Consider the following 15997-nt stretch of genomic DNA (forward strand, 5'->3'; position numbering starts at 1 on the left):
GCACTACAGGTAATCAAGCACATCAAAGCCTTAATTTGCTTACTGTCACCAGCTGATAGCAGCCCTCACCTTCTCTGTCATTCTCTCTTTCTGAATGAAGGCACCAGATTGTCAAAGATGAGGAAGTCTGATGTATATCTGGTGTACCAACAGTTCACTAAGCATACACTGCATAACCATCACATATACAATATTCAACCAAATTACTAGTTAGTTTAGGAATAAAATATCCTCATGAATTAAATCGTATCACTTCCTACTATACCTCAGAAGACCATTGTTTCTATTTAAAGTGATTTTACTGTAATTTAATGTGTCTTTTGTTCAGACATTTAGTCACCCACATTATGCTCAAATTGTTTGTGACTGAATTTCTCTTAAAAGATTATAGCTCTGAACAAAACTAAGGAGCGAATGCGGCCTTACCATGTCAACCATGAAAATGAAGACCCGGATATCAAAAAGATCAAAAAGGTAAATAAATATTTTACTGCCTAGATTTCATGTGTTTTTCTCTTCTGTAACTCGTCTTTTGTGTCTTACCTGGGATTTCTTGCAAGTGTTGCATGCACAGTATGCACGCTCCATGTGTATGACTGCATCTAAGCTACCTTGTTTGTATTTCCTCAGGTGCAGAGTTTCATGCGGGGCTGGCTCTGTCGGAGGAAGTGGAAGATTATTGTTCAAGACTACATCTGCTCTCCTCATGCTGAGAGCATGAGGAAGAGGAACCAGATCGTCTTTAACATGGTGGAGGCAGAGACAGAGTATGTAAATACTTTATAGCGGCACACGCTGTAGAAATGTTGTCACTGTAGTCAAGCTTTGCAGTACATGCCATAACAGACATTCCCGTATATCACTTTGAAATAGTTTCTCAATAGAATTTTCAGAAAATGTACTACATCACAATATATATATATATATATATATATTGAAAGTTAATGTAAAATTACTACATACACTGAAATAGAAGATTTTGTACATAACTGCCATCCATAATGTACTAATGTACGTATTGGATTAATTAAAACAAACTAAATCACAGTCAGATTATCAGAACCTGATAAAACATGGGTTACAAGTATATCAAAACGATCTCATGTTGCAAATCGTAACTTGATAAGTTCATAAGATATTTTCAAGAAAATGTTGAGAAAAGATTAGAAATGTGTTTGTACAGTTATGAGCAAACAGGGAGAGGCATTCATTATTCATTATAGCTTCAGCTAGAACAAATAAAAACATTCAGGAAATGTTATCATCTAACTGGTAGTCAACATTTAAGGTATAGTACAATATTACAAAATCCAACTATTTAATATGAACAATGTCTTCATTGAACATATTTGCTCCTATACTGTATGTTTTTTGAAGATGAATCTGAATTGCTATAACATTGCCGGGGATTCTGCTATATCTCACTGTTTAAGACGGTATTAGGTAATACATATAAGTATTTTGACTGTGTGTGTGTGTGTGTGTGTGTGTGTGTGTGTGTGTGTGTGTGTGTGTGGGTGTGTGCGTGAGTGTGTGTGTGTGCGTGTGTGTGTGTGTGTGTGTGTGTGTGTGTGTGCGTGTGCGTGTGATGACAGGTACGTCCACCAGCTGTACATCCTGGTCAACTTTTTCCTCAGACCTCTGAGGATGGCTGCCAGCTCTAAGAAACCCCCCATCAGCCACGACGATGTCAGCAGCATCTTCCTCAACAGGTGTGTAGATATTCTGTCCATCTTTGCTTTTAACTGACTCACTGACATGTTAACTACGCTGGGGGCACAAGCAGAGACAGATTCTGAGGATTAAAAAACAACAAATCCTCTTTTGTCATTTTGTTTTGACACTGCGTTTACACTGTGTCTTCAGTGAGACCATCATGTTCCTTCATGAGATTTTCCATCAAGGCTTGAAGGCAAGAATAGCCAACTGGCCAACTCTGGTGCTGGGTAAGCTGTTACTTTGCCTCACACAACACACAAATACACGCTGTATGCATACACTCTGCAGCCACTCAGTGACATCAAGGTCAGGTTTTCAGTGGTCCAGTTTGTCTGATTCAAACGTCAGTCCTGACGTCTTACTGCCCCATTCACACACACATTAATTTCCCTATCTTAGTCTGCAACAAGCACACTCATTGTCTTGACAGACAATGACCACACGGACCAGAAGGCATACCACAAATTCACCACCTAAAACAGAAGCGCTTCGACAGATAAGCATCACCTAGGAGACAGACTGCTGAAAGACATGACAGCAAATTACTTGTGACACATTCAAAAAGAAAAGGGTCGACTGACTAAACACCCTTATCTGACGCTCTGCTTCAGGCTCACACTGAATTTAGATATTTGATCAACAATGTGTATTACATCAAATCCATTTATGTAGTGTTTTTCTTTGTTTTCTTGCACAGTTTTGATTACTTTATCCTTGTCAGGGCATGGCCATTGAAAGGCCTGATGATCCAGTCATTTGTATATATGCAGTTAATCAGGAAATAACCTCTACTTCATCCAGTGCTGTTATAGAATAGCCCATAAATGGGGTTATATTCATTCTTTGAATATACTTTGTCATGCATCTAACACAGTGATGATGCTTTTTAAAACAACTGCTTATTGTCCAAGAAAGTGGAAACAAGGATCAATAAAGAAACTCATAACATCACCAATCAGTGTTTACTGAATTTGGTTTTAACGAGTCAGTTTCACAGCTACACATTTGAAATATCTTTTCCCATTTCCCTTTAAACTTACCTTGGCCAAATCTCCTCCACCACCTTCTGTCTTGTAGTTTGCCCTCACCATTTTGGGGTTGACTTAAATTTCATACTAGCAAATGAAATTGTATTAGCCTTCTGCCCTCACTGTAAGTGCGCCCTATAAAAGTTGAAAACAGTTGGCCTTTGAAGTTGTTATTGGATGGAAGTAAAAACTATGAAAATAGTATCGGACAATGAGAAACAAGGAGATACTGTAATCAAAGTTACTATAAAAGTGAAGACTACGATAAAAGCTAGCTGTCAAATTGTTATGCTGTCCCTCATGCTAGTATCACCAGTGAAATATTATCATTAGGTCACTGCATAGAAAGTACAAGACAGTAATTAATCTAGTAAACATACAGTCGTGGCCAAAAGTTTTGAGAATTACATAAATATTGGAAATTGGAAAAGTTGCTGCTTAAGTTTTTATAATATACTTAATAATATCTTGCATATACTCCAGAATGTTATGAACAGTGATCAGATGAATTGCATAGTCCTTCTTTGCCATGAAAATTCCACTGCATTTCATTGCTGTCATTAAAGGACCTGCTGAGATCATTTCAGTAATCGTCTTGTTAACTCAGGTGAGAATGTTGACGAGCACAAGGCTGGAGATCATTATGTCAGGCTGATTGGGTTAGAATGGCAGACTTGACATGTTAAAAGGAGGGTGATGCTTGAAATCATTGTTCTTCCATTGTTAACCATGGTGACCTGCAAAGAAACGCGTGCAGCCATCATTGCGTTGCATAAAAATGGCTTCACAGGCAAGGATATTGTGGCTACTAAGATTGCACCTAAATCAACAATTTATAGGATTATCAAGAACTTCAAGGAAAGAGGTTCAATTCTTGTTAAGAAGGCTTCAGGGCATCCAAGAAAGTCCAGCAAGCGCCAGGATCGTCTCCTAAAGAGGATTCAGCTGCGGGATCAGAGTGCCACGAGTGCAGAGCTTGCTCAGGAATGGCAGCAGGCAGGTGTGAGCGCATCTGCACGCACAGTGAGGCGAAGACTTTTGGAAGATGGCCTGGTGTCAAGAAGGGCAGCAAAGAAGCCACTTCTCTCCAAAAAAAACATCAGGGACAGATTGATCTTCTGCAGAAAGTATGGTGAATGGACTGGTGAGGACTGGGGCAAAGTCATATTCTCCGATGAAGCCTGTTTCCGATTGTTTGGGGCATCTGGAAAAAGGCTTGTCCGGAGAAGAAAAGGTGAGCGCTACCATCAGTCCTGTGTCATGCCAACAGTAAAGCATCCTGAGACCATTCATGTGTGGGGTTGCTTCTCATCCAAGGGAGTGGGCTCACTTACAATTTTGCCCAAAAACACAGCCATGAATAAAGAATGGTACCAAAACACCCTCCAACAGCAACTTCTTCCAACAATCCAACAACAGTTTGGTGAAGAACAATGCATTTTCCAGCACGATGGAGCACCGTGCCATAAGGCAAAAGTGATAACTAAGTGGCTCGAGGACCAAAACGTTGAAATTTTGGGTCCATGGCCTGGAAACTCCCCAGATCTTAATCCCATTGAGAACTTGTTGTCAATCCTCAAGAGGCGGGTGGACAAACAAAAACCCACTAATTCTGACAAACTCCAAGAAGTGATTATGAAAGAATGGGTTGCTATCAGTCAGGATTTGGCCCAGAAGTTGATTGAGAGCATGCACAGTCGAATTGCAGAGGTCCTGAAAAAGAAGGGCCAACACTGCAAATACTGACTCTTTGCATAAATGTCATGTAATTGTCAATAAAAGCCTTTGAAACGTATAAAGTGCTTGTAATTATATTTCAGTACATCACAGAAACAACTGAAAAAAAGATCTAAAAGTAGTTTAGCAGCAAACTTTGTGAAAACTAAGATTTGTGTCATTCTCAAAACTTTTGGCCACGACTGTACACAAGTAAAAGTAAGAAGAGCAGTTTGTATTAGCAACACGTTAAACTCATAATAATAAACATAATCCTCCAACAAGGTAATTTGGGGAGTAGCTAAAAGACCCTTGTCAATGCCAGTTTTGTGCCAGTTGCTATAGCAACAGAATGTTAAACTAAAACCAATTGCTGGTGGCAAATACTTGGGAACTGCATTCCGTTATTCGACTTACATACCGTATATATATGTGTGTGTTTTTGTTTCTAGCTGACCTATTTGACATCCTGCTGCCCATGCTGAACATCTATCAGGAATTTGTGCGTAACCATCAGTACAGCCTGCAGGTTTTGGCCAACTGTAAGCAGAACAGAGACTTTGACAAGCTGCTGAAACAGTACGAGTCTAACGCCGCCTGTGAAGGAAGGATGCTCGAGACCTTCCTCACGTACCCCATGTTCCAGGTAGATCATGGGCACCAGCACACTCACGTTTTCACAAACATATTGTAACACAAATACAAATGTCTGTGTTTTGATGTCAATTAATTCATATGTTTAATAATCTTTATTTTCCATATTGCTGTTCTCTCCCACAAGATTCCTCGCTACATCATTACTTTGCATGAGTTATTGGCACACACGCCTCATGAACATGTGGAGCGCAAGAGTCTTGAATTCGCCAAGTCCAAATTAGAGAATCTGTCCAGGTATGTGTCTGGACAGTTGCCAGAATTATCAACTTTCCTGATACATTTTGACATTAAACTAACTGGCATGTTTGTGTGTGGCCAGAGTAATGCATGACGAGGTGAGCGACACAGAGAACATCCGGAAGAACCTGGCTATAGAGAGGATGATAGTGGAGGGCTGTGACATCCTGCTGGACACCAGCCAGACCTTTGTCAGGCAGGGTAAGTCTTTGTCAGGTCACAGCACTGCTTACCATACAGCAAAGCTCTGAAAGTTTTCCTGACAAGACCCTCCTGCTGTCAACCTGTGATCTGAGAGCACAGACGCTCAGTCGCTGAGTCATGACATTAGATACTGTAATACCTTCTACTGGGGGAGATTTGTCTCTTTGTTAGCTTGCCCAGTAAAATAAAATGTGGTTCTAAAAATTGGTTGTAGCTCTCCATGTTAACCTCTCAAATACATTATTCTGAGGGATAGTAACTAGCATAATTCAAAGAATACCATCCTGATGAATTATTCCCAACCAGTTCAAAACAGAATAGAGTACCTATTTTGTTTAATTCCATTTAATGTACATTTTTGCAGTTTCCTATGAAGCTGTCAGATTAAACCAATTTCTCTTTACTAAATGGAAAACCTCTGTGATGTCTTATCTTTCAATGCACTTATTGTAAACTACTTTGGGCAAAAGGGAATGTCAAATTAATGTAAAATTGTAGATTTAAAGCCACAATTCTCTTACTGTGAAGATAAATGAATTGCCTGTGAACACTGGTGTGTGTTAAAGTGTTAGCGTGGAGTCATGGTGCCAGATCCAACAGTCTGCCTTGTCTAACAAAAAAAAGTCATTCTTGATCAGCTTTATCTCAAATGTACTGCATAATTTGTACTGTATTAATCAGCAGTTACTTCATGCATCAAGTGATTGGATATAATAAAAGGCACTGGTCCAAGACCTGCAAAATCGTGTTGATGTGCTCTTGAGACAGGCACTGAACCCATATCTGTCCCAGGGTTCATTAAGAAGTGTGCTAATTGCTACAGTGTGCAAACCCTAATGAGCTGCTGATCTCTTGATTTGTCAAGGTCACTTTCGCATGAAGTGCTCACACCAGTTTTGACAGTCCACGTCTTCTCTTGATCCAAGGTTCCTGTCAGGTTGAAGCAGAGATACAGTTTATGCCACTGAATTTTCAGTTGAGAAATTTTGCTTTTTACACAGCCCACAGCTTAGTGTCAGCTTAATGAAATGTAATGTAATCCTGTGCCTGACCTGCTCCTCAGGTTCACTGATCCAGCTGCCGTCAGTGGAGCGAGGGAAGCTAAGTAAGGTCCGTCTGGGCTCTCTCTCACTGAAGAAGGAAGGGGAACGTCAGTGCTTCCTCTTCACCAAACACTTCCTCGTCTGCACACGCAGCTCTGGAGGAAAATTGCACCTTCTCAAGGTGAGAACACCTTAACCTCAGTAATTTAGGTAGATGTCAGAGTGGGAATTAACATTTTAATTGATCAAACTTTAACCAAAATAAACTGTTGTTAAAATTTGCTAATAAAATCTTGCAGCAAGGTGGAGTTTTGTCCCTGATTGACTGCACACTCATAGAGGAACCAGATGCCAGCGACGAGGAGTGTAAGTTAACCACATCTATGAAGCACTGTATCTACGCTTGTCAACACACTGTCAGCTTTTATTGGCTCGTTTAGGCCCTTCACCACTCATGGAGGTTAATTAGGTGTCAAATGATAAGTGTCCAGAAATTACTTCCCTTTAAATATCAGATGCTCACCCCTTTAAATGTCAGGTTTTAATCGTTTGACATTGATGATCATTGTCCATTATTTTCTTCTTCTTCTAAGGATTCATTTTGCAAATAGGGAGATTGATGAAACACCTACACACATACACACAAGTGCTGAGACAATCGCATGCATGTGCTTCAACACACACCTTTACACTTAAGCCTCAGTGGTGCGCAGAATGGAGATAGCAGGTCCACTTAATTAACCCTCTGTGTGTGTGTGTGTGTAGGTACAAGCACAAGCATTTATTTTTTACTATCATTATTGTTAAGAGAATTGCTGTACTGTAAAAAGCTCTTTCTTTCTTTTTCCTCTATCACACAGCTAAAGCTAGCGGTCAGGTATTTGGTCAGCTGGACTTTAAGCTCGTAGTAGAGCCTTCAGACACACCTTCATTCACTGTGGTGTTACTGGCACCATCGCGGCAGGAGAAGGCGGCATGGACCAGTGATATTAGCCAGGTAATACACAAAGTCACACAAACACACTAGCCAGACAAACACAGAATAACAAGAACCTCCAAATAGCAAGAGCATGTCTCCGCTGGGCATTGAGAAGTCTTGGTGATAAGTAAACACAAACACGGGTGCAGTTCCCCAGGGGAGAGTTCAGCTAACTGCCTCAGTACTTCACAAACAGAGTAGCACCATAAAAGCATGTCAGACTGAATTAATTCTTATAAAATAAAAATAAAAACATTGACAGTTTCAAATGGCTACTTTTTCCCCTTCAATTCCTTTAATCAGACTTTTGAAATATTTTTACAACAATTCTCAGCATTTGTTTTAATTTAATGGGAGGGCACAGATAAAGAAACGAGTACTAGAAAGATTATTTCTAAGTAAATCCAGAGTATTTCTGTTGTATGGTGTTACAGACTCCACCGCCCATTTTTTTTAAATTCTATAGGTCGAAACAAACCCACTCACTTCATTCTCTCATTCCTTATCTTCTTTTTCTCTCTGCCTCTGCAGTGTATAGATAATATCCGCTGTAATGGCTTGATGACAAGTGTATTTGAGGAGAACTCTAAAGTCACTGTGCCTCATATGATCAAGTAAGTATGTTTGTGTGTGTGTGAAGAGGAACACCCATCTCTTCATGCCAGTGTTGCAAAACATATGATGTAGCATACCTGGGTGAAAATGTTAGTCATGTTGATGTACAGTACTGTAAATTGTTAGGCTGTATGTTATGTATTATGCTTTTTATATTTATTTCTCCTCAAAAGTATTCTTTGGTATCCTCCTTTTTTTGGAATACATGGATTTTCTTTATTCATTTATATCTTTTTTTACTTGGCTGTTTTTGCTCAGCTACTTTCATAACCTTTTCCTTGCTTATCAGCCCAGCAGTCACCCATGCTCGGTTGTGTGTGTGTGTTTGTGTGTGTATGTGTGTATCCATCAGATCCGATGTGCGTCTCCATAAAGATGATGTTGACATTTGCTTCAGCAAAACGCTCAACTCCTGCAAGGTCCCCCAGATCCGCTATGCCAGTGTGGAGCGGCTGCTGGAGAGGCTGACCGACCTGCGCTTCCTCTCCATAGACTTTCTCAACACCTTCCTGCACACATACAGGATTTTCACCACGGCAACAGTGGTCATGGACAAACTGGCCGACATCTACAAGAAGCCCTTCTCCTCCATACCTATCAGGTCATACAATGCAAACACAAATTTGCTTTCACAAACACAAACTTGTCGTTTTTGTGTATCTGTCTATATTTGTGTTTGTATGAGTGTGTAAAATATGCAAGGATGTGTATTTGCGTGTTCTGAGTGTTCTGAGAGTGTTTTATTAGCTTCTCCCTCTTTTTTAAATTCTGTGAATGATGTAGTCAGATGTGGGTCAGTGTTTTGGACTCTGTCCACAAGGTTGAATACATACTGGCTGAAATACATACCTGCCTGTGTGTGGAGGCCAGCAAAACAGATGTTTCAACAAAGTTTTGGCACAGCCATAGGAATATACTGTGTGTCAGATGGGGAGTTTCTCTCTCTCTCTCTCTCTCTCTTTCTCTCTCTCTCTCTCTCTCTCTCTCTCGCTCTCTACTTTATTCATTCTCTCTCTTATTAGGTCTCTGTCTCCATAAGAATTGTTTCAACAATTCTTTTCAACTGGAAAACCTCTGTCTTTTCCTCTGCCCAAGGGCAGGTTTGTATGTAAAGCCTAACTCACCGTGGCCTGTAGCTGCCTTCAGTGGAAGAGAACAGGGAGGACTCATCCAGAGACCAGAGGTGTGCAGGAAGGGTAGTGGGCGTATGTAGGGCAATCCCCCTTTCTTAAACCTTTACTTGAACAGGATATGCTTCATTTTCCCCCTAATGTTATTGAAAATGGGCACATGAGGAGCCCGAGTGTCCTTTAAGTCAAACCTTTAATTTTTTTCTCTCCCTTATCCACCAGAGAGCCATTAAAATAAAAGGTTTATAAAGAGAACATAATTTACTTTATTCTAATGTTTTTATTTTGGTGATTTTTAGCCATGCTGGCTCTACATTGGCCATTAGTCCAGATTGAAATGTTTAAAAAACTATTGGATGGATTGCCATGAAAGTATATACAGATATTCATGGTCCCAAGAGGACGAATTCTCATGACTTTGGTGATCCTCACAGCCTCAACTGTACTTCGTGTTCAGTGCTAATTAGCGAATTCTAGCATACATTATACCTGTTAAACATCAATGTGTTAGCATATTGACATGAGCATGTAGCTTAAAACACTGTTGTGCCTAAGCGTAGCATCACAGAGCTGCTAGCATGGCTGTAGACTCTAAGTCTTGTTTTAACCTTGTGTATTGATATTTCATTGCTCTTTTACAATTTTGTGTACTATATCCTTCACATTTTGTCTTGCAGTTATTAGTTTTGAGCATTTGTTTCGTCAACAAATGCTCAATAAAAGACATTTGGAGCACTACAACGATTAGAATTACATTTTGTGGGATGGAAGTCAAAGTCCCCCTTTGGTTTTTTTTTTTTATCAAAGAGGTGCCCTCATTTCATTTTTGTCTCTTCAATTTCAATTCAATTTTATTTATAGAGTAACATCATATCAGAAGTTATCTCAGGACACTTTACAGATAGAGTAGGTCTAGACCACTCTCTATAGTTTACAGAGACCCAACAATTCCCCACAAGAGCAAGCATTTGGTGCGACAGTGGTGAGGAAAAACTTCCTTTTAACAGGCAGAAACCTCAGGCAGACCCTGGCTCGTGGTGGGCGGCCATCTGCCTGTTAGAGACTCTCTGCATGGCACTGCTATGGACACACACATAAACACAGAGGTACACAGTCTTTAACACAGCTCTCTTTTCTCTTATCTCTCTTTTCTCCCATGTGGTCATGTGATTACCTGGGGGATTAAACATATGCTGCTATTCTCTCACTCACATGCTGGCTCCCCTCCTCCTCAAACACACCTTTCATCTTCCAAGAGATCCATCCATAATCCTTCCATCATCTTCCCTCAAACCATCTTCTATCTTCATCACATCTCCTGGTTTTGCATTTTCATGTCTCAGTCCAAGCATCACCCCATCCATTTAATCATTTTTCTGTGTCATCCATCCCCCTGTCTCTTCATGTCCCCTCTAACTACAGGGCGCAGTACCACTCATTTGACCGTCTGTCAATCTTATCCATCTCTCCCGACTACAGTCTGAAGATCAAGAAGATAGCCATGGATCAGTCCAAGTAACTGACTCTTCTCTCTGTCCTTCTTCTTGCTGTCCCTTTTTCAACTTTTCCTGCCTGTTCTTCCTCTCCTCTGGTTATGGTCTGACACTTCACCGATGCATGACTTTCTCCCTTACTTTTGAATATACCCGCTATTGATCTCTTTAAATGAATGGAGCAACTCACAGGGGATGTAATTTCACCAGTTTGAAACATTTTAGGTTGATGATACATAGACAGGAATGGGAGAAGTGGAATGTTTTCTTCAATCTGCAGGCGGTCTGTAGCATGTTCTCTCACTGTAGCATCACTTCCTCAAGGCTGTTTTTTTTCTCTCTCTTCATATTGACCCCTTTTCATCATTCCTTTCAGTCTGCTTTATATATCTTTCTCTTAAGCATCTACTGCTGCTTCAAAGTTCTTCAGCATTCCTCCTCTCTGCTATTCATGTATCTTTCCTTCCTCTGTCTGCCTTTCCTTTCTCTTATTTCAATTGGGGATGCAATTTGTTCCTCTATTTCCTGCTGAATAACTGGCTTGTGTGAATAAATGATGGATGTGTTTATCTATGCATAATTACTCCTCTCTTAATGTAGCTCTGAACGCACAACTTTCTGAGCAATGTTAATGGCATTACAAAATGCTTGTTGATTAAAGCTTTTGAACTTTCATTGCCTGGCAAATAAGGCGTTTAATTGTTGCAATAAAAGATTTATGATTTTTCCCCTACTTACATACTTGTTTGTTGACTATGATGTTCCTGTTTTAGGCAAATCAGGTACCAAAATCATAGTCAGCTGAGGGGAATTGCATAGTCTTGTGATTATTCTCTTTGAGTTTGGCACTATGAGTGACCCCTTTCACATTTCATGTAGTCATTTCATCCTTTGAATAGATTAAGATAACGGTTAGAGCAGATTTAAGTTTTATGTTAACTTGTCCAACTACCTCCTGTTCATAAAATCTGAGGAACCATGTATACAAAGTTCTAAAATTCCTACACTGTTCATCTGATGTGGATGTAAACACCCTAAAATTAAAACTTAAAGTCAGCACGGTAACCTCAAAGACATTGTTTTATTTCCAACCCAGTCTGTTGGAGTACAGACACAACAACATTTTAATTGTGTCACTGTTCATATATTTTCTGATTGCACTGTATGTGCCCACACACTCATTATAAGTCACTCTGGATAACTGCATTAGCTAAATGCTCCAAATGTAACACTGAATGCCTTGAGGTCCCCAGTTTTCTGTGAAATCTGATTTTTTTTTTTTTTATATGTCTTTATGAATTCTGAAAACACAGTATTTTGACCATACATAATAGTATGTCTCTAATACAGGAAAACTATCTGACACAATGACTTTGCTAATGAAACTGTTAGGCACATAGACAAACAACCTTTCTTTTGAGCTGCTGCAATTACATATTTTCTTTTCATCCTTTTTTTTTTGCCAACAAATTGCTTTTTACCCCCTTCCAGGTCATTGGAGCTGTTCTTTGCCACCAATCAGAACAACAGAGGTGGCGAGCACATAAACGACAAAACGACTCCTCGTCTTTGCCGCAAGTTCTCCTCTCCACCTCCTCTGTCCATCCAGTCCCGCACCTCTTCCCCTGTCCAAACACGAAAGCTTTCCCTCCACTCCCCCATCACCGCCAGGGTCGGAGGCCTCGACCTAACCAGTCCTTTTTCAAACTCCAGCGTCAACCATAACACTTCACAGTCTGCTGCCAGTAGCCCCACATCTGCCCACACACCCCAAACCCCCCAAACCCCAACACCTCAGACCCCAACTCCAACCACCTCCTCTTCTCCTCCTCCCTCTTCCACCTCTCCCCCACCCAACAACTCCAAGCCACTGCAGGACCAAGTTCCTCCCATTCCCTTGTCCCCGGAACAGAGTCCCTGCTCGACTGCAGAGGGGGAGGATGTGCCCAAGATCGACCCCTTCTGTGGCAAAGTGAGACGGAGCATCCGCAGAGGTATTTAATACTGTAGTTTCCACATAAATTAAGTGCAAACAACATTTATACAGCACAGAGCATTAGGGCTCAAATGTAATCATAATAGTGCCAATGCAAAAGCAGTGTTTAACTGCCCTCTCTGTCTGGCAAGTTTAAAGTCTGTTTCACACCCAGCAAAACTGATATGTGGTCTGATATGGATAGAGGTGAGCTGATTGGCACTGCTTCCGTGCTGTGCGGCCCATAGATCAGGCCAAGAGAGAGCTGGAACATCTGAATTGTGAAGCATTGGTAGATGATTTAAATTCTTATTCTGTGCTTTAAATCTCTGCTTTGCTGCTATGTATTCTCAATTACTGATCGACATATACAGTAGAGCCTTAATGGTGCACTGAAATGCTCATGAAGAGCTAAAGCTCACTCCTCAAGTTGCACAGTATGAAGTGTTCCATGTAAGAGCAGAAAAGGCACCTGGTGGGACATCATTATCTCCTTACATTTGTGTGCTTGAGTCAGCTAAGTCGACTTCCCACCAAACATGCTCAGATCTTCTAATGGTGGTGTTAAACAGCCCTCTCAGACTGGAGAGGGATTGTGTCAGGGCTTCTGCAGCAGCACAGCAAGGACAAGCTGCAGTTAGACCATAATTAGCATGTGCACACACATACAATAACAGTGTGTACATGACTGTGTGCATGTGTGGCAGCTGCTAACAGCTCACTAGGAGACAAAGAGCCATTAGCACTCGTACCATTATGCCACTCTCACCTCCTCTGCATACTGACTCACAGTTTCTTTAGCTTTTAATCAGAAATGTATATGATATATGTATCTATGTACATGCAGCTATTTACACATCTTCCTTTTTGCCTGTTGATCTTACCCTTTCTCTTGGCCTTTGTCACTCACAAATTGCCAGTGTGACATTCTAAGCATATTAGTAGATATGAGTCATCAGGTGAAAATAGGCAATATCTCTGCATCTATCAAGTTACATCCAAATGAAATTCATTTAAATAAAACAACATATTGATCTCCAAAGCAAAACACAAGGATGCATATGTAGTAGCAAGAACATCTACAGTAGAGCTCCTGGTAATCATGTACTGTGCTGTGTTTACTGTATTAGGGCAGTATACAGATGCGTGACAAATGAAAGGAAAAATCTGAATGAATAATCATAGTAATAAATCCAGATGTTTCCATGTAGGGAACAAGGGGTCACTAAATGGTTTAATGAGTGTGAAAAGTATGTGAAACAAGCTCGTATGTTATGACCTTTACAATCACCAAATCTCAACCCAATTGTACACCAATGGTTCATGTAAAGAAGTCTTGATGTTATCCACTGGTTATACTGAGTGATCTCTGCATGGCTGTGAACTTAAGTTTAATAAAGTTCTCCTCCAGTAGAGCAGCAACAGTAATGGCCACCATCATGACCATAACCATCATCCACATCGCTATTCTTGTCCCTCTCCTTTCCTCTTGTCTAGCTGTCCTGGAGTCGGTGGCAGTGGAGAAAATCATCCCAGAGTCTCCTCAGAGCAGTGAAGCAGGAGACATGTCTCCAAGTCGATCCCCTTCTACACCTCGACACCTCCGCTACAGACAGCCTGGAGGTAACACTGTGTGTGTGGTTTTATGACTCATAGACTAACTAAACCACAGAGATATAGCTGGAAGCCCTCGCAGTGGGCAGTGCTGTGCCCACTGCACTGCCACTCTGCAAAGCCAGGCAAAGATCCCTGACCCCGGAGGCTGACATCTTTAGTACAGCAGCATAATATAAAGCTCAAATACAACCAGATAATGGCATAAATGGTCCTGTGTGACTGAGTTATGATGGTGATAATATTTTCAATGTTTAAAATTAAAGGTGATGACTGATATGATCACAGTGAGAATTCCTGTATGGCTGTTGGAAATATTGCCAACAATGAGGAGTATATTTATGGTCTGCAATGTGCCTGTAAAAAGAATGACAATGTTAATGATTGGGAGTTTCATAAATGATGATAAATACAGTTAATGATGTATAGGTGAACTTACATATTTGTATTTTGCATCTAAAATTTCTGACGTATATTACAAACACTAGTACAAATGATGCCTGATGTAATGAGTACATCAGCTAAATAAACTTTTCTACATGCAACATATTCTCTTCACGTAAATTACTGGTTTGAAATATAGTCATAGCCACCAATTTTAGCATAGCGCTTACACACAGCCTTTAATGTACAGACTGTGTTTTCAATATATATGTATATTCTTAGGTTATTTACATGAATATTAAGGCAAACTTTGAAATATTTGCCATGTACGTACTCATGTGAATATTTTATCAGAAGGTTACCAAGCAACCAACTATTTGGTTATTAATTAATTTGTCACAGGAGAATTGTGGTTGCTATTAAAAGTATTTTAATTGATAAAATAGGCAATTTGACATTTAGTTTAAAAAAAGTCATCATACAAAAAAGTTATTTAATTTGTGACCAATCATGTTTGTATTGTGTTCGTATGAAATGAAAGTTTACTTGTGTTGACTCCTCTTGATGATTACAGCGGTAAAACATAACAGTATTGTTGTCGTTGATGATAATTACAGTATGTGTTTGTGTGTTTGCAGTCCAGTCAGGGGAGAACTCACGCTGCTCAGTCTCTCCTGCTTCAGCCTTTGCTATCGCCACAGCAGCAGCAGGACATGGTTCACCACCAGGCATGCACGCACGCATGCACACATGCACACATGCACGCAAGCACGCACGCACGCACGCACGCACGCACGCAAATACTTTACAACTACTTTACTTGTACTTTTGCAACGTTTGAAATACTTTCAATGAAGCATTTTTCAATTGCAATATTGTTACTTTTAATACGTTTCAATTTCAATACTTCTTAACCACCGACAGATTTTGCTTTTGTTGGTAAATACAGTTAAGCCCTAGATCATCATTGAACGTTTTATATTATGATGCAGTAATAACATTTTCTCTCTCTTTTTTTCCTTTTTATGTTTTTAATTTTCTCTCCAGTGTTTACTAACTCTGAAAGAACTTGTGATAAAGAGTTCATCATCCGCCGAGCTGCAACTAACAGAGTTCTCAACGTACTGCGGCACTGGGTTTCCAAACACTCACAGGTCTGTCTGGGCCCACAACTGTGCGTGCGTGCAAGTGTGTGGTCCCTTG

At 40.3% G+C, this 15997-nt stretch overlaps 1 protein-coding gene across 3 annotated transcripts in view; it reads left to right on the top strand.

Annotated features, from left to right (window-relative positions):
• rasgrf2b (Ras protein-specific guanine nucleotide-releasing factor 2b) overlaps positions 1 to 15997 on the top strand; it is a 49733-nt gene that overhangs the window by 24000 nt on the left and 9736 nt on the right. For 2 of the 3 annotated variants that reach the window (XM_031305358.2, XM_035991386.1), the window contains 17 exons: positions 385 to 474; positions 631 to 767; positions 1596 to 1712; positions 1867 to 1946; positions 4916 to 5109; positions 5245 to 5354; positions 5440 to 5558; positions 6625 to 6785; positions 6904 to 6970; positions 7465 to 7601; positions 8115 to 8197; positions 8551 to 8799; positions 10751 to 10843; positions 12313 to 12815; positions 14294 to 14419; positions 15433 to 15522; positions 15842 to 15948. In XM_031305358.2, coding sequence (XP_031161218.1) covers positions 385 to 474; positions 631 to 767; positions 1596 to 1712; positions 1867 to 1946; positions 4916 to 5109; positions 5245 to 5354; positions 5440 to 5558; positions 6625 to 6785; positions 6904 to 6970; positions 7465 to 7601; positions 8115 to 8197; positions 8551 to 8799; positions 10751 to 10843; positions 12313 to 12815; positions 14294 to 14419; positions 15433 to 15522; positions 15842 to 15948 — 2463 coding nt within the window. The remainder of the gene's footprint in view (positions 1 to 384; positions 475 to 630; positions 768 to 1595; positions 1713 to 1866; positions 1947 to 4915; positions 5110 to 5244; positions 5355 to 5439; positions 5559 to 6624; positions 6786 to 6903; positions 6971 to 7464; positions 7602 to 8114; positions 8198 to 8550; positions 8800 to 10750; positions 10844 to 12312; positions 12816 to 14293; positions 14420 to 15432; positions 15523 to 15841; positions 15949 to 15997) is intronic. The other variant, XM_031305361.2, reaches the window with a different exon arrangement.

The sequence above is a fragment of the Sander lucioperca genome, chromosome 2, assembly GCF_008315115.2.
Source record: "Sander lucioperca isolate FBNREF2018 chromosome 2, SLUC_FBN_1.2, whole genome shotgun sequence".
NCBI lineage: Eukaryota > Metazoa > Chordata > Actinopteri > Perciformes > Percidae > Sander > Sander lucioperca.